The sequence below is a fragment of the Vulpes vulpes genome, chromosome 9 (genome assembly GCF_048418805.1).
Source record: "Vulpes vulpes isolate BD-2025 chromosome 9, VulVul3, whole genome shotgun sequence".
Classification (NCBI taxonomy): domain Eukaryota; kingdom Metazoa; phylum Chordata; class Mammalia; order Carnivora; family Canidae; genus Vulpes; species Vulpes vulpes.
This window is the reverse complement of record NC_132788.1, coordinates 106,827,007-106,849,525: the sequence shown is the minus strand read 5'-3', so window position 1 is coordinate 106,849,525 and position 22,519 is coordinate 106,827,007. Positions and strand designations below refer to the sequence as shown.

General features: G+C 58.7%; 2 protein-coding genes across 6 annotated transcripts; one reads left to right on the top strand and one right to left on the bottom strand.

The window, feature by feature from the left end:
• Positions 1-2,626: 2,626 nt before the first annotated feature.
• Positions 2,627-13,178, top strand: CREB3L3 (cAMP responsive element binding protein 3 like 3). Of its 2 annotated transcripts, none has more exons than XM_072721754.1 (10): positions 2,627-2,765; positions 3,249-3,377; positions 3,798-4,095; positions 4,976-5,088; positions 6,642-6,779; positions 7,731-7,837; positions 10,598-10,666; positions 11,817-11,901; positions 12,118-12,170; positions 12,367-13,178. In XM_072721754.1, exons 2-10 carry the CDS (start codon positions 3,249-3,251, stop codon positions 12,710-12,712), a joined length of 1,338 nt encoding a protein of 445 aa, XP_072577855.1. In that variant the 5' UTR covers positions 2,627-2,765; the 3' UTR covers positions 12,713-13,178. The 2 variants fall into 2 exon arrangements, with proteins under 2 accessions (XP_072577855.1, XP_025875084.2); XM_026019299.2 differs by having other exon boundaries at positions 12,074-12,170.
• Positions 13,179-13,741: 563 nt separating this feature from the next.
• SIRT6 (sirtuin 6) lies at positions 13,742-22,456 on the bottom strand. 4 transcript variants are annotated; one of them, XM_072721755.1, is made up of 8 exons: positions 22,283-22,456; positions 20,458-20,585; positions 18,305-18,487; positions 16,766-16,825; positions 15,592-15,687; positions 15,435-15,515; positions 14,763-14,886; positions 13,742-14,671 (listed from the first exon to the last, which is right to left on the bottom strand). In XM_072721755.1, exons 1-8 carry the CDS (start codon positions 22,346-22,348, stop codon positions 14,324-14,326), a joined length of 1,086 nt encoding a protein of 361 aa, XP_072577856.1. In that variant the 5' UTR covers positions 22,349-22,456; the 3' UTR covers positions 13,742-14,323. The 4 variants fall into 4 exon arrangements, with proteins under 4 accessions (XP_072577856.1, XP_072577857.1, XP_025875132.1 ...); XM_072721756.1 differs by lacking the exon at positions 15,592-15,687 and having other exon boundaries at positions 22,283-22,402; XM_072721757.1 differs by lacking the exon at positions 13,742-14,671 and having other exon boundaries at positions 14,678-14,846; positions 22,283-22,402.
• Between the last annotated feature and the right edge of the window lie 63 nt (positions 22,457-22,519).

The window sequence follows — 22,519 nt, the reverse complement described above, 5'->3', positions numbered from 1 at the left end:
GGGGCATATAAATGCCTTCTAAAGTCCATAATTACATAAAAAAATTAAATACAAATATCTGGGGGAAAGGCACCCCGGAGTCTAAACCTCCAGGGAGGGGTGAGTGAGTGATGCCCCTGCTGACGGGTGAGAGAGCTCTATGTGAAGGAGCCCCCGGGCTCTGGGGTGTGGGGGGCGGTCACTAGGGAGGGGGAGGCGGGGAGAAGCCAGAAGTCAGACCTCGCCTACCTCGGGCACCTGCCGCAGAGAAGCGCCTCCAAAGCAAAGGCTGCACAAATATTATGGCTGGGATGGCGAAGGCCAAGCCGACAGAGCCCTTAAAAATCCAACACGGGGGCTGCTGGGGGGCTCAGCAGTGGAGCATCTGCCTCTGGCTCAGGGTGTGACCTCGGGGTCCTGGATCGAGTCCCGAATCAGGCTCCCTGCAGGGACCTGCCTCTCCCTCTGCCTGTGTCTCTGCCTCTCTCTGTGTGTCTCTCAGGAATCAATCAATCAATCAATCAATCAATCTTAAAAAAATCTCCAACACAGGTGGTTGGTTACGGAGGAAGCAAGAAAGATCGGGAGGCTGAGAGTGAGAGGGGACAGTGACCCCCTCCGACCCCCCCCCCACTGTCACTGGATCACTGTCTGGGGCGGGGGCACCGGAGCAGCATCCAAGCCCCCCTCCCTCCATGCCGGTACCTGCCCCGACCCCCCGACGTAGTCCGGGGGTCCTGGGGGTGTGACTGCTGCCGTGAGTCCCTGTCATACACAAGGGCCACACCCGGCGGGCACACAGCAGCCCCTCATCAAATGTTTGTTCGTGAATGAATGATGCCGGGTCCATTGAGAGAAACGGCGCGATGTGAATTTCTCGAGAGCAAGGAGGGTGTTTCCGTCGCTGCCGTGAGCCTGGCGCCCAGCACCGTGCCCGGCACGCGCGAGGCTCCGTTCAGTTCTCCTCCACTCACAAAGCTCCTAACCACCTCCCGCTGTATTTAGTTTAAGCCCAACTCCTTGCCGAGGGCTGCCCCCCAAGGCCCTGAACGCCGCGCCCCGACCTCTGCTTGCCCTGCCTTCTCCCTCTCTCCCCTTTCACTCTGTCTGTTCCAGCCACCCGGGCCGCCTCGCTGTTCCTTCAACATGCCAGACCGGGTTGTGACCCCAGGACCTTTGCATGTGCTGTTTCTTCAGCCTGAAACATGCTTCCCCTGGATCTCCCCACGGCTGCCTCTTTCTCATCATTCAGGACTGTACTTATTCATTTTTTTAAAAAAGATTTTATTTATTTATTCATCACACAGACACACACACACACAGAGGCAGAGACACAGGCAGAGGGAGAAGCAGGCTCCATGCAGGGAGCCCGACGTGGGACTCGATCCCAGGACTCCAGGATCACGCCCTGGGCCGAAGACAGATGCTCAACCGCTGAGCCACCCAGGCGTCCCCCAGGATTGTACTTAAATGTCACCTTCTCAAGGGGCGTCTGGCTGGCTCAAGCCGGTAGAGCATGTAGCTCTTGATCTTGGGGGCTGCGAGTTCAAGCCCCACGTTGGGTATAGAGCTTAATTTAAAAATTAAGAAAAGGTCACCTTCTTAAAAGAGGCTTTTCCAGCCCTTGGTTGCCATTCACTGTGGTTCCACCCAGTTTCTTGGTGGCCCTTGCTTATTTATCTGTTTCCTGATTTATTTATGTATTTATGGTCCAGGTTATTCAGTGCTTTATCCGTAGCGCCTAAAACAGTGGTGGGCACAGAGAAGGCACATGACGGGTAAGGGTGATTGAGCACCACTGTGCGCAGGTACTTCCTAGATCCTGGGGGCCCAGCAGAGAACACAGGAAACTCCATTCTAGCCTGGAAGGCCCTGGCGGGGGAAGGGAGGAATCAGGGAAGACAAAACAAAAAACAAAAACAAAAACAAAAAACCAAAACACAGGTGGACAAACAAGACAATGTCAAACAGTGAGGGGCTCCTGAAGACAGCAATGTCACACAGAGCTCTGGGGATGGGCTCCTGGGGTGATGGTGGGGGGGTGTGGTCACACATAACGTCTCAGCCTTCTGGGCTAAAGACACTGAGAGTCAGGGGTGGAAGAGGGGGGTGCAGTTCCACGCAGGGGGAACAGCAAGTGCAAAGGCCCTGAGGTGGCAGCCAGTTTGGGTCAATCAATACTTGGTGGATAGACGAACGACGGAAGATTCTAGAAGGAACTGATTGTTGCTTAAGTTTGGCTGCGGAGGGCTTGGAGGGTGGGTAGGAGGTTGCCAGCTCTGGGGAGAAAGGAGCTTCTGGCCGAGGAAACGGCTTCGGTAAAGGCCTGGGCCATCCGTTTTGGTTTTGTTCTGTCCCGGGAGTGGACAGGACCCAACCAGGGGCCCTGGGCCTTCCTGGAGCCCCACATCCTGGGAACAGAACAGAACAGAAACAGTTGCTGAAAGTAGGGGAGAGGTCATGGCAGAGCTGAGGCACCCAGACTTTGGCCTTTGCCCACTGCCGCTCGAAAAGCACAAAACATCGAGATAACGGTCTTCCCTCCCTTCCCCCAGCCTGCCCTGGTGTCACTGGCCCTTAACCCCGTCCATCTCGCCTGTCCCCCAATCGGCGGCCAGGGACGGGCTGGGAGCTCTGGAGCCTATTTCAGCATCTTTTGGGGGTGGTGACAGAGCCGGGAGAGGAGTGAGCAGAGCCCCGGGGCCTGGTGTCACAGCCACTCGGGAGGGCGCCCGGACAGAGCCCGCTGGCCTGGCCTCTTGAATGGGGATTTAGCAGCTGGAAAGGTGAGTCCTGCCCGGGGCGCTGCGGGAGGGAGGGTCGAGGCCCAGAAGCCCTCCGAAGCTCGTGAGAGGTTGGAAGGAGCCTCACACGCCCCATCGGACAGGCAGAAAGACCCAGAGGCCCAGAGAGAGCACGGAATGGCCAAAATCGTGCCTCCATCCCGGGGTGCCCTGTTCTCTCCTCCGGGAGCGGGGGCCCCGTTGGGCGGGATGGGAGGGCAAGGCGGGAGCTGGGTTTCATCAGCCTCGTAGGAGTTGGCCAGGCTGCTCACCCCCACGCATGCACCTGTCTAGTACTTGGAGAGAAATCGGCTGCCGTGGCCCCGGGAGGGCCTGGGTCAGCTCCGCGGCCCGTCTGGAGATGGAGGCTCCAGGGCCGGGGTGGGGGTTGAGCTCGAGCCGCAGACGGACCTGGGTGGTGCGCAGGTGCGATTTGGGAGGAGCGGGCGCTGTGCGATCCTCATGCCTGTCCCCTCCCTGCCCCAGATGGCTTCCTCCGCTGGTCCCCTGGACCCCATTGGCAGCCTGGAGCTCCTAGATCTCCTGTTTGATCAGCAGGACGGCATCCTGAGGCATGTGGAGCTGGGTGAGGACTGGGACCACGTCGGGGACCAGGTGAGCACACTCCGGGCTTTGCGAGGCATTTAGGGCTCACAGAGCTCAGTCCTAGCAAAGCGCATCATCATGTCGGACCTCTTGGCCACCCTAAGGAGTAGCTGGCATCAGCTGCTTCTCACAGATGAGGAAACTGAGGCTCGGCCCAGAGAGGGGCCGTAACTCACCCGGGGTCACACAGCCGTTTGGGGTTGGGGTCAAACTCAAACTCAGGGCTCAAGCCTCCAGAGGGCGTACCCATGCGACAGGATTGTGTTCAGGCTCCGACAACCCGGGAGGAGGAGGCATCAGCCTTCTGGGACCCAGAAAGGACAAGCGAGGCCCAGAGAGGACCCGTGGCTGGCTCGGAGTCACACAGCCATCCAGAACAAAGTGGAGCGCTTTTAATGCCCCCACCCCGTCTCCCTCTGTTCCCACCAGGTCCTGCCAGGCCCGGACTCTGACGATTTCCTAAACTCCATCCTGGCTCCTGGAGACTCGGTCCCCAGCTCTCCGATCTGGTCCCCTGCAGCAAGTGACAGCGGCATCTCCGAAGACCTGCCCTCCGACGCCCAGGACACCCCTCCCCGCAGTGCGGCTGCCGCCACCCTCGCCGGCTGCCTCGCCCTGGAGTCTGGCAAGGGGCTTTGTGCCTCCTACCACCCCGGACCCCCTTGCCTTGCCGGTGGCCCCGGACCAGCAACCCGAGCCCTGGAGGCCTCTGTGGCCATAGACTTGGGTGGGTTGTGCATCTTCGCCCGCTGCCCTGGCCTCCTTCCAGGCGCACATCGTCCCCGCCCTCTGGGATTGATGCTGGGGCCCATTCCCCTGACAGCGACCTCTGAGTCCCTGTGGGGTTTAGGAATGAGTCAGAGCCGCTGAGCTGGGATGCAACCCTGGAGGGCTGGCTCCTGCCCCGGGTGCCACACTGTCAGCCTCATCTTTGAACCTCCCACATCTGGATGCTCCATGAAAGCGTGGGAGGTCACGGGACCCTGGGCCTCCGGACGCTCCTCTGGGTCTGGGGAAAACTAGCCTTATGCAGAAGGCACCCCACCCCACCCCACCCCCATGCGGCCACCAGCAGGGTGTGTCCCTTGTCCCTTGAGCTCTTACTAGACTCGTTGGAGAGTTGACAAAACTGAGGCTCAGAGACGTTTAGTGGGTTAACCAAGGTCACACAGCTCTGCCCAGGCGGGATGAGAACCAAGAGCCGTGTGACCCCGAAATCTGCGCTCCGGAGAGCAGCCTGCCTGTGGGTGCCAGGTGGGAGGGAGCCTGTGGTGACTTAGAGCTGTCCCTGCCCCCAGGGGGAGATAAGGCGAAGCCGGCTGGAGATCTAGCCTATAATCCTGGGCGATAACAGCCGCTCCCTCCTGGGCCGGCGGTGGGTCCCTCCGTAACGTCCAGGTGAATCGGCTTCCCCTTTGCCATCAGAGCGAAGACGGAGGCACCGCTTGGGGCTGTCTGCTTCATCCCAGGCCGGGCCCCAAATCCCCACCACGGTGTGGCTGGGGGCTATCCTGGCAGGCTTCCTGGAGGCGGCAGGTGGACGCCGGGAGCTCAGCTGCACCCCAACCTGACGCTTTCCTGTCTGTGTCCCCATCTGCCCTGCTCAGAAATGTGGAGCTCAGGCCCCGGTTCTGAGGAGCTGGGGGAGCTTGCAGGCCCGCCTCCGTGCTGCAGCCTCACGGTGAAAGACCTCCTCCTCTCCGGCAGCGGCGCGGACCTGGTGAGCAGCCCCGACCCCAGCCCTCAGAGCTTAGGGCTGCCGCGGTTCTTAGGACCCCAGTACCTCCACTTCAGAGCCCGGGGATACTGAGTCACAGGCAGGGTAGGGCACTCTCCACTGTGGTAGTAAATAACAATTTAAAAAATAGCCAAAACTGACCAAGCGTCTGCTTACTATAGGCCAGACATTCTCCTAAATGCTTTAGGAAGATCACCTTTCAATTCGCAGTGATGCTAATTATTGGGGCTCCTGCTGTATTAATTTTACTCTTGAGGAAGCGGGCACAGAGAGGGTCATTGATTTGCCTGAAGTCACACAGTGGCCACTGGCTCAATCCCTGGGTTGGCCTATGGGGTCATTGCACACCCACTCAGGGCCACCTGCCTTTCCAAGGGCTTCGAGTGCCCATAACCCAGGCCTGACAACCCGGTTAGTGCCCCCACTTCACAGATGGGGAAACTGGGGCTGACCACTGGCCTGGCACTCCTGGGTGGTGGGATTGATCCAAAGACCCGACAGACCGCCCCAGTCGGCACCTTTGTCCTGGGGTCTGCTGTTCCTCAGGGCGACATCTCCAGGACTTTGGCACTTGGATTACAAAGTGTTTTCTTTTCTAGTGCTTAGCTTTCGTGATTTAAATTTAACTAAGCACTTAAAAAATTTTTTTAAAGATTTTATTTATTTATTCATGAGAGACAGAGAGAGAGAGAGGCAGAGACATAGGCAGAAGGAGAAGCAGGCTCCACGCAGGAAGCCCAATGTGGGACTCGATCCCGGGACCCCAGGATCACGCCCTGGGCTGAAGGTGGCACTAAACCGCTGAACCACGCAGGGATCCCCTAACTAAACACTTTTTTAAAAAGGTAAATGCATCCGCACGGGCCCGAGTCCCAAAGGCAAAAACAGGCAGCAGGGAGAGCGTCTGCCTCTCCCAAGGCTGCAGCTACCTCACGTCCCACACAGGTCCCAGTGACTCCTTCCAAAGGGATTCCTTCTCCTTCTTTTATTTTTTTTTTTAGGTTTGACATAATAGGTAGCATCCCGCACTTACCACTGTTTTTGCCGCTTTATTTTTTAACTTGAGGTTTTTTGTGCCGATTGCTTTATATCATGATACGGGGCCCCACCTTTTTCACAGCTGTGTGGCGGCCCCCCTCCCCGCACATCCGGGTCATGCCTTATTTAATCCGTCCCGTATTGCCGGATAGCCCCGCTGTGTCCAGCACTTTGCTATTGCAGACCGTGCTGCAGGGAATTGTCAGAGCCCAGAACAGTGCCTGGCACGTAGTAGGTGATGACTACGTAGTTTTCACATGACTATTTGTTAAACAGATGAAAAGCCTGCGTGTCCACCGTTTCGGCCACGTGCAAGGGCATCGGTAGGAGCAGCTCCCGGCTCGGGGGCTCGGTGCTGGCTCTCTTGAGCCCTCGCGCCGATGGGGACCCGACAGCAGGAGAGACTCGGGAGTTTTTCAAATCCAGGGCCGCTTTTTCGTTTCCTGGAGGCTGTCGGTTTCCCTGCCCCCAGCGCCACGTCCCCATTTCCCCCACAGCAACAGCATCACCTGGCAGCCCCCCACCTGTTGCGACCTGGGCCCGAGCAGTGTCAGGAGCTGGTGCTCACAGAGGACGAGAAGAAGCTTCTGGCCAAAGAAGGCATCACCCTGCCCACCCAGCTGCCCCTCACCAAGGTGAGCTGGGGCTCCGGGCCCGGCCCCCTTTCCTGCAGCCACCTGCCCCTAAGTCGCCCCCCCGCCCATGAGTCCCCTGCGCTGCAATGTTAGGGTGCGTCTGTCTGTCATTGGAGCCTGGAAATCCATCCTAAAAGCCGACTCAGCAGGCAGGGCTTGACACCCCAGAGCCGAGGGTGGGCTTACAGGCAGCGGCGGTTTGGGTGCTGGGAGCCATCCTGGTGCCCTTCACTCTTTATCACAGCCCCTTGCAGGCCAGAGCTGCCCAAAGGGGTGACCTGCAGGCCAGGTATGTGCAGCAGACAGGCTTCCACTGATGCATTTAAAAAAAGAGATTTTATTTATTCATTCATGAGAGATGCAAAGAGAGAGGCAGAAACACAGGCAGAGGGAGAAGCAGGCTCCCTGCGGGGAGCCCGATGCGAACCTCGATCCCAGGACCCTGGGGTCATGCCCTGAGCCAAAGGCAGACGCTCACCCGCTGAGCCACCCAGGTGTCCCTGTGCTGCATTTTGTTTAAATTGGTTGCTAACATTTCTCTGGCCGGGACTGTGGGCCACGTACTCCCACCTCCACGTGCAACCAGCTCGCGGCAGCCCCCTGCCCCGCCCCCCCCCCCGCCCCCCCCCCCCCCCAGCCTGCTTCACTCAACTCCCAGACCTGGGCTTGCGGTTCCGTCAGGCAGGACAGTCCTTGGCCTCGGTACCCACCGGCCCGGGCGTGGCCAGAAGGTGGCGCGAGCGCACCAGTGTGCAAAGTCCGCGGGCCAGTTCCTAACTGGGATTGGGATCTGAGAAAATCTCAGGGCCCAGCCCCTCCCACCCTGGAGACCCTGCAAGAACTTAGAGGGAGTCATCGGGAGTCTTCCCCCGGGAGGGCCGGGAGGGCTCCCGCGGGACGGGCGTGGGGCCGGGTGGCCGAGCCGACCGTCCTCCCCATGTCGTTGTGCAGTACGAGGAGCGAGTGCTGAAAAAAATCCGCCGGAAAATCAGAAACAAGCAGTCGGCCCAAGAAAGCCGGAAAAAGAAGAAGGAATATATTGATGGCCTGGAAACTCGGTGAGGCTGGGGGCCTGAGACGCGGCCCTTGGGGTGAGGGAGGCGACCGATGTCCAGGGACGGGTGGGTGCCACGTGGCTAAGGTCACAGTGTGGGGGGCCTACAAAAATTTTTTTTTTTAAAGTCACACAAAATTTGTATTTCCACACTTAAAATCTTCAATGTACTTTCCTTGTAGTGATAAGGATACATACAAAAGTTCAAGGGACTGATAAATAACCGAAAGTCCTAATGAGACCATAAACAGATCTTATTACAAGCTACACATAAAAGAGACACAAAGCAGTTTGCTTCTCCACTGGCACCTTGTCAAGTGGAAGCAGCACCCAGACCAGTGGTTCTCAAACCTTGGTGTGCAGGAGCATACGCAGCAGGGGCTTGTTAAAACAGTTTCCTGACTCAGACCCTGAGCCCTCTCATTCCTGAGTCTGATGAACCTGTATTTTTAAACAAGAGGAGGTAGGAGAACCCACTGAACACTGGAAGTCTATGGTCCAATCCGCAGATCGGACTGGCTGCCCTTGGTTGGCATGGAAGCTACCCTGACTCGGAGTAGGGGCCTACAAAATTATAGAGGTCTCCTCGCTCTCTCGGGCAGAGGTCATTTTTCATGTGAATTGCAAGGTTGGAAAGATTCCTAGAGAACACAGAGGCTCGGTCTCGGGGATCCCTTATTCTCCTAGAACCAAGAAAGGAGAATATATATTTAACCTGCTTCGTTCTGGCTCTCTGCCCGAGGGTGGGGGGCTTACTCCCCTGGTCTGAGCATCCCTGGTCCTCAGCTGGCAAGGCTTCCTCCAGAGTGTGTATGGGAAGGATGGGGATTGGGGTTTGGGGGGGGTCAGTCCTTCTCGGCAGAACTTCCTCAGCTGAAAAACTCCAACCCCCGTTTCACCCAATCACCTCTTTTTTTTTTTTTTTTTTTTTTAGCTCCAATCACCTCTCTTAACTCATATAAGAGGACAGGCTCCTGTTTCTTCTTTACCAGAAACATAACAAGGGAGCAAACTCAGTTGTTTGTTTCTTTTTAAAGATTTTATTCATTTATTTATGGGAGACACAGAGAGGCAGGGACACAGGCAGAGGGAGAAGCAGGCTCCCCACGGGGAGCGCAATGCGGGACTCGATCCCGGGGCCCCGGGGTCACGACCTGAGCTGAAGGCAGATGCTCAACTGCTGAGCCCCCGGGCGCCCCACAAACTCACTTTCCAAACCAGAACTGACTCGATGGAGTGTTACATGTTTTCCCAAGTCAGTTTCGGGGTGCCATACATTTCTGGGATGTTGTCCGTTACAAACATACCCCCCCAAAACAGTTCGTAGTTGTCTCTTATTATCTTGCTAAGCTGCGCCGTCGGCAGTCATGCCCATTTTAATAAACTCAAGCTGTCCACCTGTGCCTCTGTTTCTCCTTCATCTTCTTGACTCATCTTGCCGCAGACTTATTTATTGGATTATTCTTGCCAGAGAACGGCTTTCTGGCTTTCCCCTCCCCGCCGCCCCCTGGATTTTTGTGTTGTAGTTCTTTATTTCTGCTCTTAACTTTACTATTTTTTAAAATCTGTTTTTTTTAAAAGATTTTATTTATTTATTTATGAGCGACAGAGAGAGAGAGAGGCAGAGACACAGGCAGAGGGAGAAGCAGGCTTCATGCAGGGAGCCTGACATGGGACTCGATCCTGGGTCTCCAGGATCACACCCTGGGCTGCAGGCGGCGTCAAACCGCTGTGCCACCAGGGCTGCCCTAAAATCTCTTTAAATACGATGAGTAACCATATAGTGTATTACTAATTGCAGCAGTAGAGTTCAGTGATTCATCCGTCGTATTGCTCTTAGCTTTGGTACGTTCTTCCTTGATGCTTCATGTTGGAGGGAGTCTGTTCTGTCGTCCCTTTGCTAATTTTCAACACGTGTGCGTCCAGCTTGTCGAGCTGTATAAAGGCTGGTGAAGGTCCAAACCCGCCACGCCTCCCTGCCCCAGCCTTTCCCTTAGCTGCCCCTCGTGCACGCACTGTGATTTGCACCATTGTCATTACCACTGGGTTCTTGGGTCTTCCTTAATCCACATCATGGATTCTTCTCTGTCCTGTGAGTTATTAGGAGGGCCTCTCAGTTGTGGGTGGGGGGCTCATTCCTTCCCCTGGGTACAACATGAAGACCTGCACGCTGGGATTTGAGTGCTTCGGTTCCACATCTGAGTGGTCTGGGCCAAGACATGCTCACAGATGGCTGCAGGTGGGAAAGGTGGGGCCCCCGCTTGGATCTGGGATCCCTAGGTGGACGGATCTCTGTCAGCATGTTCCTCAGATGCAATCTGCGAATCTTTCTTTCATGTCGTTCTCCCAAACACCGTGAACTAGGTAATTGTCCCATTTTACAGGTGAGGGGACTTAAGGCAGAGAGTAGAGTGGCGTGAGCTCACGGGGAGGGTGAGGATTGTAACCTGGTTCTCCTCCGACTCCCAGTCATCCAACTACTTGGTCTTCTGGAAGCATCCCTGCCCAAGTTTGGCATCCCATTCCTAGTCCTAGGGGCACTGGCTGGAGTGAAGCCCCCACATCCATGCAGAGATGGGATCTAGGAGCCAGGCAGACCTGGGTTCAAATGCTGACCCTGTCCACAGACTTGCTGGGTGGTTTTTGATGAATGAGTCCCCGTCTCTGGTCTCGGGTTCCCCACCTGTAAAATGGCACCTCATGGGGAGATGTCAGCTGGGCACACAGGCATATTGTGAAAGTCACTGTAACATTCTCCTTGCAGGATGTCGGCCTGCACTGCCCAGAACCAGGAGCTTCAGAGGAAAGTCTTGCATCTCGAGAAGCAGAACCTGTGAGTCTCGGTCTAGCTGTGGCAGAGGATAGGGGGAGGGGGCCCCTAGAGGCCCTTGCAGGAGAGGCGGACAATGTGGGGGACAGCCTCTGTGACGGCGAGGCAGAGCAGGGGGTGAGGGCTCCCCCTAGAAAGGGGGCAAGGTGCATGGAGGAGGGCACTCGGACGTGGGGGCAGGTGTTTCTAGTGAAGGAAATGGCAGGTGAATGTTCAGAGGCTGGAAACTCCGTGTGCTGGAGGACTGCATGTGGTTCTAAGAGATGCAGCCACCTACTCAATATTTATTCGGCACCTCATCCGTGCCAGGCATCGTTCTGGGCACTGGAACCCAACAGTAAACAGACAGTCTCCCTACTTTTGGAACTCATGGTCTAGGGGGAGACATAATCAAGACAAATGAAACTATATAAAAATTATTTTCAAATACTGATTGTCACTGAGAAGAGGTGAAGGCACTGGAGAATGAGTGGGGCTATTCTGGGCAGGGAGGTCAGATAAGGCAACTTTTGAGCTGAGCCTTGATGGATGAGAAAGAACCAGCTGCTGCAAAAAGACCTGAGGGAATAGCGTCCTTGGTACAGAGGGAACTGGCATGTGCAAAGGTCCTGGAGCAGGACTGGGTCTGGCATGATGGAGCAACAGCATGTGGGCCCGTGTGGCTGGAGCAGAGTGGATGAGGGGGAGAGAGGAAGGAGGGGGAGGAGGGAGAGGACGGAGCAGGTTGTGCAGGGCCTGGGGGCCATGGGGGAGGACCTGGGCTTTTACCCCAGGGAGGTGGGAGCCCTGGGAGGGTTGAGAGAAGCCCACTTGCATTGGAAAAGTGCTGTCTGCCTACTGCTTGGAGCATGAACCCTAGGGGGCGGGAGAGGCCTTAGGGGGGCAGAGTAGAGGCTGGGGCTGCCGTTTTGGTGAGAGAATGGCGGCCTGGATCAGGGAGGTGGGGGTGCAGAGAAGTGAGTGGGTGCCAGGGGTGGGATGTTCAGGGAGATTTACTGAGGCAAAGAGGGGGAGTCTGGGACTTTGAAGACCAGTGGGGCCATGAGGGATGAATGGGATTCAGACACCAGCCAGGCTAGGAGACCCCAGAAATGGATGGGAGTCAGATCATGGCCCCGTGGGGCTCAGCCAAGGCCCACCCATTCCTGCTAAGGTCCCTCCTGGAGCAGCTGAAGAAACTCCAGGCCATTGTGGTCCAGTCCACCAGCAAGTCAGCCCAGACGGGCACCTGCCTAGCGGTAAGTCCTGGTCCCCAGGATAACGGGGGTCCTTGGCCTCGGCAGAGAGGTCTGTGAGGGGAACTGAGCATAACCCAAGCCCCAATTTAAGCACGATCCTGTCTTCTGGGCCTCGGTTTCTTTGCTCACAGGGTGGGGGGAGGGATGGGGTGACCTCCCCCATCTCTGCCAGGTCCTGCTGTTCTCCTTTGCCCTCATCGTCCTGCCCTCCATTAGCCCTTTCGTCGCCAACAAAGCCGAGCACGCCGGAGACTACGCACCTGTTCGAGGTAGGCGGGCTAGGGACGCTCTGCCCTCCAAACCCCTCTGGGCTGCACCATGCACACTGTTCCCTTGTTTCCCTAAAGGGCCTCTGGGGGATGGGGAGGGGACCCCCTTGTCGCTACACCGTGATGCTGGGGCTAGAGAACGGAGGGACACCGGTCCCCCACCCCATCCCTCACGATCCTCCCAACCCCTGCTTAGTTTTCTCCAGAACTTTGCACAACGACGCTGCATCTCGTGTGGCCCCCGACGCCATACCCGGCTCCGAGGCCCCAGGACCACGGCTCAAGGGTGGCACACCCCAGGAAGGGTCTCCCGACAGCCCCATGGCGGACTGGGAATCTCGAGGCACGTCGGCTCTGGACAACTGGACAAAGGGGCTGGACAACTCGACCCCGATCTCGGACAACTCGACGCTCACCCTGCGCAACTCGACACTCATCCCGGACAACACAACTCTCGTCCCAGACAATGCGACACTCATCCTGGGCAACGACTCGGAGAAGCTGAACCCGCCAGCCACCTTGCTGGGCTGGACTGCGCCTGAGCCAGCGCTCAGCTCTGGGCGGGTGGGATTGGAGGCAGCGGGGGAGGAGCTGTGAGCAGCATCAGGACGTGCCCCCCGCCCCCCGCCCCTGCCCCTGGGCTGAGGGGCCCTTGTGTAGACAGCGACGGGCAAGGGGGTGAGAGGCGAGACCTGGCGGAGGAGCCCGGATGCAGACGCACAAACTGTACACTCACGGACCCAGAGACGCACAGAGCACACTCAGACACGGGGCGGCCACAGGGCCACAAAGCCTGAGAAATACAGACCCAGGCGGAGGCCAGGCGGACACACGCACACACCCCCCGCGCCCCCGCAGCTCGCCTGCCCCGGGACTCCTCCCTGCGCCTGCACACGGGGAAGAGAAACCCGCGGAGTCTGCGGGGACCCTGACCCCGGAACCATGGCCCACGGCCACCCCTCTTTTCTAAGATTGTAGAGATCCTTAGTAAAATATTTTGGCAGAACACGGCCGGCGCGAAGCGGGGGAGGGTGGGGGCTGAGGCACAGTCCAGGGCCCGGCCTCTCCTCTCGGAAGCGGCGGGAAAGCCTTCAGCACCTTGGAGAGCGGCCGCGAGCGCTGCAGGGCCCGCGGGACGTCAGGTGTGTGTCCGCAGAAGGTCTGGGGACCTGCCCTCCTGGGGGCTGCACGGCCCACCTGCTCGTCTTACGGATGAGGAGACTGAGGCACGATGGAGGTGAAGGGCCCAGCTGGAACCGGCCGTGCCTGCACTCTCCGAATGCGTGGTGACTCCCCACCTGCTCTGCAGGTGCAGGTGCGTGGGGCTGTGAACCAGACCAAAGGCCTCTCCCCTCGAGGCGCTCACAGCCCAGGAGTGGAGGGCAATATTTAGAAACCATGTGGCTGGGGAACTGCCCTCCGCCACCACCCCCAGGCCTGACTGCACGGAGGCCCACAGACTCCATAAGGGGCAAGGGGACCATGTGTTCCGGCTCCGTGGCCCCTCCAGCCCCCTCCTCCCTAGGACTAGGACCTGCCACAAGGTTACGAGTGTCAAACACAGACTCAGATGCAAGAATCTCTGCTTTTATTGCATTGAAGACTTCTCTGGAAGTCTGGAGGAAGGCAGGTGAACACACCTGTTTCTCCCTCTAGCTCCAAAGGCAGTGCAAACCCCTACTGTCTGTCCACACGAAGTCTGGCTTCGTAATGGTGGCTCTGCCCCAGCTTGCCTCCTAGAGGGACTGTGAAGGCGATTTGGGGGAGGCAGAGGCTGGGAAGTGTGAGAGCTTGGGGGCAGAGAACGTCAACTTCTGTTTAGGCTGGAAACTAGGGAGGGCCTGGCCACACCTCCCCAGAACACCCTGAGTCAGGGACTGGGGCACGGGGAGGAGCAGGTGCCTGGGGTGTCAGGTCCAAGGTCAGCTTCCAGGGTGAAAACGCTCCTCCCCAGGCCCACACCAGAGGCCCCTAGAGCTAAAGAGAGAGGCAGTGGAGAGTGAGCCTGCCCCGGGGCCTGGAGCCCAGCAATCAGCACCCTGAGGTCACCCTCTCCCACCCTCAAGGGCAGGTACGAGTAACAAAGTGAGACCAATAAGAAAAGATGAATCCACGGTTTCTACAAAAAGCCCCACCCTCCCCGGGCCCCCTGGTCAGCTGGGGGCCACCTCGGCCTTCACCCTTTTGGGGGGCCTGTGTGGTACAGGACTGTCCAGCCGCTCCCTCTTGGGGCTGCCGGGCCCAGAGCCATTGTGCTGGGTGCAGGGCTCCGTGGAGGGCTCCTGCTTGGGACTGGCGGGTGCTGGGCCATTGAGCTGGGTGGGCGCCTCCTCCTTGGGCTCGGGTTCGGGCTTGGGTGCGGGCGGGCGGGGCAGGGGTGGCAGCGCTCTCTCCAGCACGCGGGGACCGTCCCAGGCAGGGATCTCCAGGCCCAAGTGCTTCATGAGCCTGGTCATGACCTCATCCACGTAGCCGTGGATGCGCAGGTCGGCATGGCGGTCCTGTGGGGGCAAAGACAGGTGGGCTTGGGCAGAGGCCTGGAGGGGAGGGAGGCGGGGGCAGGGAGCATGTCAGGGTGGGCCCAGGACGTACGTGCTTCGTGGGCTGAAGGTTGACAATGACCAGTCGGCCTCCTCGGCGCTTAGTGGCGAGTGGCAGGTTCCCGCTGGGCCGGATTTGCAGGGAGGTGCCCAGCGTGATGGACAGGTCTGCGTTCCTGGGACGGGACGGCAGAGTCAGATCGAGCCCCTTCGACCCTGTGCCTGGGTCTGGTGCCCTCTGCCCCCCCCCCCCACCCCGTGCTCCTGCAACACGCCCAGCCCTGGGAGGCCAGCTCTTTCCACACCCACCTCTGCTCCCAGGGGCCGCCCACAGCCTGTGCCAGCTTTCAGGCTGCCCTGGGTCCTGCTCCGGCCACTGCCCTTCTGCCCCAGCCACCTCCCCACCCTGTTGGCAGAAGCACGGTCGTTGATGGGGGCAGGACCTTCAACACTTGGGGCTCAGGTTCTAACCTGACTCAGCCACTTCTGGGCTGGGTAGCACTGGACAGAGGAGTCCATGTGCTGAGGCCTCAGTTTCCCTGCCTGGAACACAGGCACGGGGCAGAGCGTGTGAGTAGCTGCTGTTATTAATAAGCCAGTGAGGCCCAGAGGAGGCGCAGCCCGCTCTCCCAGGAAGCCCTTCCTGACGGCCCTGGGCTGGCGCCACCTGCGCTTCCACAGAGACACCCCCCCCACCCCATCTGGGCTCATCCGAGGGTCAGACCTGCTGGCCTCGTCAGCAAGAGTGAGGTCCCGGTCAGGCAGGGCATCCTCCCAGTCCAGGATGGTATCCCTCAGCTCCCCCCTGCAGCAGAGGGCGGGGATCAGCACAGAAACGTGCACCCTCCCCCGGAGTCCAGGCGCCGCGAGAGGTCACTCACCTGCAGGCCCGCAGCCCCCTCGCCTTGGCCACAGTGCAGAGCCGGCCTGTGGCCCTGAGGCCCATGCTGCCCACTACGGTGTCCCGGACGTACTGCCTGTGTTGGGGGAGGAGGGGGGCCAGCGGGGCCGGGTCAGCCCACCACTGCTCCCGGGGTTCCTGCCCTGCAGCCTGAGCGAGGCTGCTCTCGCCCTTCCCTGTTCTCCCAGGGAAGTGGAGGCTGCACGACCAGAATCTAAGCGTGAGGAAACATGCCACAAACCCAGAGCAGGGAAAGGGGGGGCTTCCACAGCGCAGCTGGCCTGGCTGCACCCCTGACACCAATGCCGCGGAAGCAGAAAGGTTGGAAGTGTTCCAGCAAAGGAGACTGGAGACTGGATCCTAGGCCGGATCTCAGACCAGGACAGAAACAAGCCACAGGAGCATGGGAACCCAGGTCACGGCCTGATTGTCTACATTGCCTTCCGCGTCCCGGCCTGCACGACTGGCTGTGGCCGAGGAAGAGTGGAGCTCCTGGGAGGTACGTGTCCTGCGGGTCAGGGGTAGTGGACACGAGGGGTCTGCCACTTACTCCTCAACAGCCCAGCAAGTACTGACAAAATGCGGCAAAACAGTAACACAGTTGTCAAACCTATGTCGGGATCAGCAAACTATGGATCAAACCTGGCCCTCGGCCTCCTGTTTTTGTGAATAAAGTTTTATTTGCACACGGCCAAGCCCATTCCTCCATGTGTGGTCTACGTGCCTCTCACGCCACAACAGCAGAGCCTGTGGTCCTAACAGAGACCGTCTGGGCCACAAAGCTGGAAATGTTTGACCCTCTGACCCTTTCCAGAAAAAACCTACTGAGCCCTGGTCTAGGCAAAGTACGGGTTCATGATACAATTCTTGTGAGTTTTCTATAGATCTGAAATTTTTTCAAAATAAGTTTGGGGACAAATTTTTTTTTTTGGGACAAATTTGTTTTTGAATTGGGGGGGCCCCACCTGTGCAGCCGCTCAGCCAGCAGGAGACCCCCCCCCCTCCCCGAGTGCACCAGCTCCACAAAGGGCTCTGGCTCAGCCTTCCCAGAGTGGGCGGACACACTCCTGTCACACTCTGCCATGGGTTGAATTGTGTCCCCACCTCTCTGCCCACACCTGGCACCCCCGCCCCCACCCTCCCGCGGCACTCACGTCTTACACTTGACACATTCCTCTACGAACATGTTTCCGTGGAGCTCCGCCAGCTTGTCCCTGTGGGAGGAGAAGGGAGACACTTGGCTGTGGCACGGGGTTCCGACTCCTGAGGCTTCAGGCTGAGCACTAAGCCCTCCTCCTCCAGGAAGCCTTCCCTAAGCCCTCAACCGTAGATCAATGGACTCGGTCCAGCGCCTCTGGCTGCTGACTCCGTCATCCTCACATACAGCCTTACGCAGATGACCCAGCCTCCCTGAGCCTGAGGAATCATTAACCCTCACAGCTGACCCCACCTTCGTACACAGGCAGCCTGGTCCGTTCACAAAATCCATCCACAATCGTGTTGGAACATCCGAATGTCACCAGGTCGAAAGGACAGGAATTCTAATCCCTGGTTTGCAAAAGAGGAACCTGAGGCGATGGGTGGCCCCGGGGGGCAGAGGAACGTGGAATCAACTCCCGGCTCTGTGGCTGTATGACCTTGTGCAGGTCACTTAACCTCTCTTGCCTCAGGCCCCCATCTGTGAAATGGGACAACAGAGCCTAACTTTTGGGATTTTTGGGAGAACAACGATCAGGCCTGGAAGGCTCTTCTCCTGGCTCTGTCACCTCCCTCACGTCCCCACTCAAATGTCAGCCTCCCTGACCTGCAACTCCTGCCCCACCTTCCCCATTTGTTCCACAACAGTGATTACCGCCTGACACAGATTTTGATTTGCTCATTTGTCTTCTGTTTCCTCCCACTGGAGCATGAGCCCCAGGAGGGCGCACCTTCTGTCTTGTGCACCCAGTGTCCTGTGTCTAGAATAGTGTGTGGCCTGCAGTGGGCCCGGGGTAGTTGTTGGGTGTGATCCACTTTGCTCCTGTCTGCGCACAGTGGGTGCTGGGCAATTAGTGCTTATTCCTCCACGGTGGGACTCAGGCCCACTTCAAAAGAGGAGTGGACAGGGGCCTCATTCACCTGTATAAGCAGAGAAAAGTCTTTTTTCCTGGACCCTCGCCTACCAAGTGTCGCCTGCTCATGTCAACAGCTGACCCGGCTCTCTCCTGCACCCCAAGGGGAAGACCCGGCCAGCCCTAACACAGTGCTCCCATTCACTATACGAGTGACAAAGGGGAATGTTAAAACCCAACAACAAGTTCTAAACTGTGAGCACCCTTCCTCCCGCACCCAATTCCCTCTCGGCCTCACCCCAAGGGAGATTTTAAAGCGGCCTATGGCTCGGCTATGGTGCTGGCGGCTGAAGGCTGTGCTGTAGGACAACAGAGGTCCAGAGCGGTCCGGGCTAGAATCACCCCGGGACCAGAAACAGGGACCCCAGTTCTCCAGATATGCCCAGGAGGCAGCGACAACACACAATAGGGAGTCTCACTGAGTGCCAAGTGCTTTTCCCTGCTGCCTCACTCCATTGCCATGTCTGCCTCATGAGCAAGGGGCCAGCATCAACGTTCATTTTACAGATGAGGAGACTGAGGCCCAGAGAGAGGGAGGGGTGGTCTGCCCCAGGCCGAGCCAGCCCGGGAGCCTGGTGTTACCTGGGGAAACCGGAGCGTACGTGCAGCCCGTCCACATTCTGGCTGACCAGGAAGCGGAGGAGGCCCACGCGCTCCAGCTGCACCAGTGCCATGTGGGTCTGCGTGGGCCGCGCGCTCTCAAAGGTGGTGTCGAATTTGGGGGCCAGGCCCCGCTCCTCCATCGTCCAGACGCCATGGGGGCCCCTGAAGGCGGCAAGTGGGGAGAGACACGGAGAGTTTAGGATTCAAGGAGACAGGGGTAGAGAGAAAGAGACAGAGCATTAGAGACAGAGAATCTTGGAGACAAAGGGAGACAAAGAGACGGGAAAGAAAAGAGAAGGGGGGCTGGGGGTAGAATGCGGGGCAAAAAATTATTCATTCCAATCCACATTTCCTGCTGCTGCACTGAGCCTGGCCCTGCACTGGGTGATGCTGGGGTCCTAGCAGACCCGGGCCCTGCCCTTGAGGAGCCCTCCATCCTATGAGAGGAGGAGACACAAGTGGCCACAGATTCTGCAGCTGTGGGACTGGAGGAGCCCAGTGGAGGTGGGGGGGCTATGCATGGGGGCCTGGGAAGGCTTCCTGGAGGAGGCTGAGCTGTCACTTCAACTGTGCGAGGATAGGGCAGAGCAGAAGGGGTAAGCAAAGGCCGAGGGGGCTGGTGACAGCCTGTGAGCTTGGGGATGTGCAAGGGGTCTGGGGGCCCCAGTAGGAGCAGCAGGGGCTGAGGCTGGAGAGATGTCCTGAGGTGGGGTCAGGAAGGGCTTGGATTTCCAGCCTGAAGTACCTGGGACTTTCCTGTGTGGCAGTGGGGAGCCACGGCAGATTAGGGAGGAGGGGTGGGGGGTGGGAGTCACGCCTTAGAAGTCTCACATTCCTCCCAGAACCAGGAATCTGCCCTCCTGCTGCAAGTCTGGGCTGAGGCCTAGGGAGGGAGTATGAATGCGATAGGCCTGCTCATAGGCCTGCTCTACGGGGCAGGGTTGCAAACTCAGCCCCTACTGGGGTTCCTCGGGCGGGGTGCCAGGTTGAGACCCCTACACTTCAGCAAGGCTCTTGTCTAACAACAGGATGCCTGAAGCAGGAAGGAGTCTAGACACTGTCTGGTTGCACGACCTTGTTAATAGGTGAGGAGGCTGAGGGCTTGATGGTTAAAGCCACTTGCCTGACACCAGGTCTGATAGAAAAATATTTGCAAGTGAGCATGGAGCTAACTGCTCCTGACCTTCCCATCATCTGACGTAATAGAATCCCTCCCCCCCTGCCCCCCCCCCCAGCCAAAAAAAGGGACACCTGGGTGGCTCAGCAGTTGAGCGACTGCTTTTGGCTCAGGGCATGATCCTGGAGTTCCAGGATCGAGTCCCACATCAGACTCCCTGTATGGAGCCTGCTTCTCCCTCTGCCTGTGTCTCTGCCTCTCTCCTTCTGTGTCTCTCAAGAATAAATAAAATATTATAAAAAAAAAAAAAAAGAGGGATCCCTGGGTGGCACAGTGGTTTGGCGCCTGCCTTTGGCCCAGGGTGTGATCCTGGAGACCGGGATCGAATCCCACGTCGGGCTCCCGGTGCACAGAGCCTGCTTCTCCCTCTGCCTGTGTCTCTGCCTCTCTCTCTCTGTGTGTGTGACTATCATAAATAAATAAAAATTAAAAAAAAAAAAGAAAAGAAAGAAAGAAAGAAACCGAATATTTAGGCATGTGTGATGAGCCCAGGCAAAAGACTACATTCTGGGGATCCCTGGGTTCAGCAGTTTAGTTCCTGCCTTTGGCCCAGGGCATGATCCCAGGGTCCTGGGATCCAGTCCTGCATCGGGCTCCCTGCAGGGAGCCTGCTTCTCCCTCTGCCTGTGTCTCTGCCTCTCTCTCTCTCTCTCTCTCTGTGTCTCTCATGAATAAATAAATTCTTTAAAAAACCCAAAAAACAAAAAGACTACATTCTCCAGGATCCCTTGCAGCTAGGTATGGCCAGGTGACCAGGTCCTGGAATGGGATGTGAGCAGAAGGTTGAGCATGCCTTAAAGGGACATGTCTGCAAGGGCAGGGTCTTCCCCAAGCCCAACACCCCCGGGGGGAAGGTGGCAGGAGGGGTTCTGATGCCCAAGCCTCTGTGAGCTGACAGGGAAGCTGCTGGCTGTGTGGCAGGCCCTGCCTCGGCTTCCCCTCCACGCCCACAGACCTGAAGTCTGGGATGCCCGAGGCGGTGCTGATGCCAGCACCTGTGTGGAACACCACGTTGGAGGACTGCCAGACCAGCTGTGCCAGCTCCCACACCTTGCGCTCCAACTCCTCAGGCGGGTCGAAGATCTGTCAGGGGATGGAGCAAAAGGGGAAGGTCAAACTGTGTCCCTGAGGGCAAGGTCACTAGCCACAGGCGGGGAAGCCCTGCCTTGTCCAGAGGAGAAAACTCACTGGAAAAGGCAGCTGGTCCTCAGGTCCCCCCTCTGCCCACAGCCCTCCGGGGCTCCCTCAGGGTGAAAGCCTAAGCCTTCCCAGTGGCCCCCAAGGCCCTGCACACCCGCCCCATCCTGTCCCCCTCTCCCCCTCGCCCGCTCTATTACAGCCATCCATGCCTCCTCACCGTACCTCCAACACACCAGGCCTAGGCCTGATCCTGCCTCAGGACCTGTGCATGGGCTGTACATGGCTCCTCCCTCACCCCCTTTAGGTCTCGGCTCAAAAGTCCCCTCGTTTGCACACCCAATGTTCACAGAAGCACCATTTACAATCGCTAAAATGGGGAATCAACACAAGCATCCATCGATGGATGAAAGGATAAACACAACGAGGTCCATCCATGTCCAGAATATGATCCAGCCCTAGAAAGGAAGGGACCCCGACACCTGCCCCGGCATGGACGGACCCCGAGGACACCGGGCTCAGGGAGGGGACCCAGACCCAGAAGGACACCTCCCGCAGGACCCCACTCCCAGGAGGTCCCCAGAGGAGGCCCATCCACAGAGACAGAGGAGGTGGTGGGAGCCAGGGGTGGGGCCAGGGCGGGGGGCGGGGGGTCAGTGCTTCCAGGGGACAGGGTCTCCGTGTGCGGAGATGGAAGGTTCTGCAGACAGTGCTGGGGGTGGTCGCACAACAGCATGAGCGTGTTCTATGCCGCTGAACTGTGTACTTAAAGATGGTTAAGGTGGTACATTTTGCGTCGTGCATTTTGCCACAATTAAAAAAGAAAGAAAGAAAACCCAAAAGTCATGTAAACGATGCCTCCTGGGCTCTGGTTTCAGTGCAGCCCCAGCTCTCACCACCGCTCCGGGCCTTACTTTTCTCCACCCTCTACTTTCTTATATTTACTTGCTCCTCGGGCGTCTTCCTGCCAGAATGAGGGGGTTTGGGATGCCCTGGGCCCCACTGTGGCCCCAGGGCCTAGCAAGCACCTGGCTGGCGCACAGCAGATGCTCAATAAATGTCTGTGGGCTCAGGCGACTGACCGGCAGGAGGAGGAAGCGGAGGAGGCAGGGGCTGGGGACGGGGCTGAGGGCTCGGGCTGCACGAACCGCTCACGCAGAAGGCACAGCCCAGCCCGCAGCGGATGGGGCGACCCCCACCCCGACCCCGCCTACGGGGGGGGCCAGAGGGGCAGGGACTCCCCCCACGTCCGGCAGTGGCGGAGGGGTCTTTGTGACCCCTGAGCCCGTCCCTGCAGCCCCAAACCCTCCTCCACCGCCTGGCACGTGCGGCCCCCGCGCTCCCGCCCCTGGGCTCCTCTCCGGCCTCACTCGCGCTCCGAGGGTGTTTATTCCCCTCCTCGCCTCGCCCTCCCTGCAGCTGCGCCCGGGCTTCCCCCGTCACCCGCTCGGCCCACCGGGGCTGGGGGCGTCCGGGTCCCCGGGAGCGCAGGGGGCGTCACTTCCCGCCCCCTCCTCCCTGGGAAGTCCCTCCCATTGTCTAGCCTCGGTGCCTCCCGATGTTCCCACAATGCCCCGCTGCCGGCCGGCCCCGCCCAGCCCGCGGCGCTGCGGGCGGCCTGCTGGACGCCGGGCCCCGCTCACCTCGGGGAGGCCGCACTTGCCCTTGTCCGCGTACGGCGACAGTCCCGCCGCGTAATTCACCGACATCCTCGCCGCCCCAACGGGAACAATAAAGTTTCTCTTGTTGAGGCCGCTTCCGCCGGAAATGGGGCGGGCCGGGGGGGCGGAGCCGCGTTCCACCGCGCTCGCCGGGCCGCTCCCTCCAAGGCGCATGCGCCTCGCCTGTCGCCGCAGGCGCCATGTCAACTGCTGGCAAAG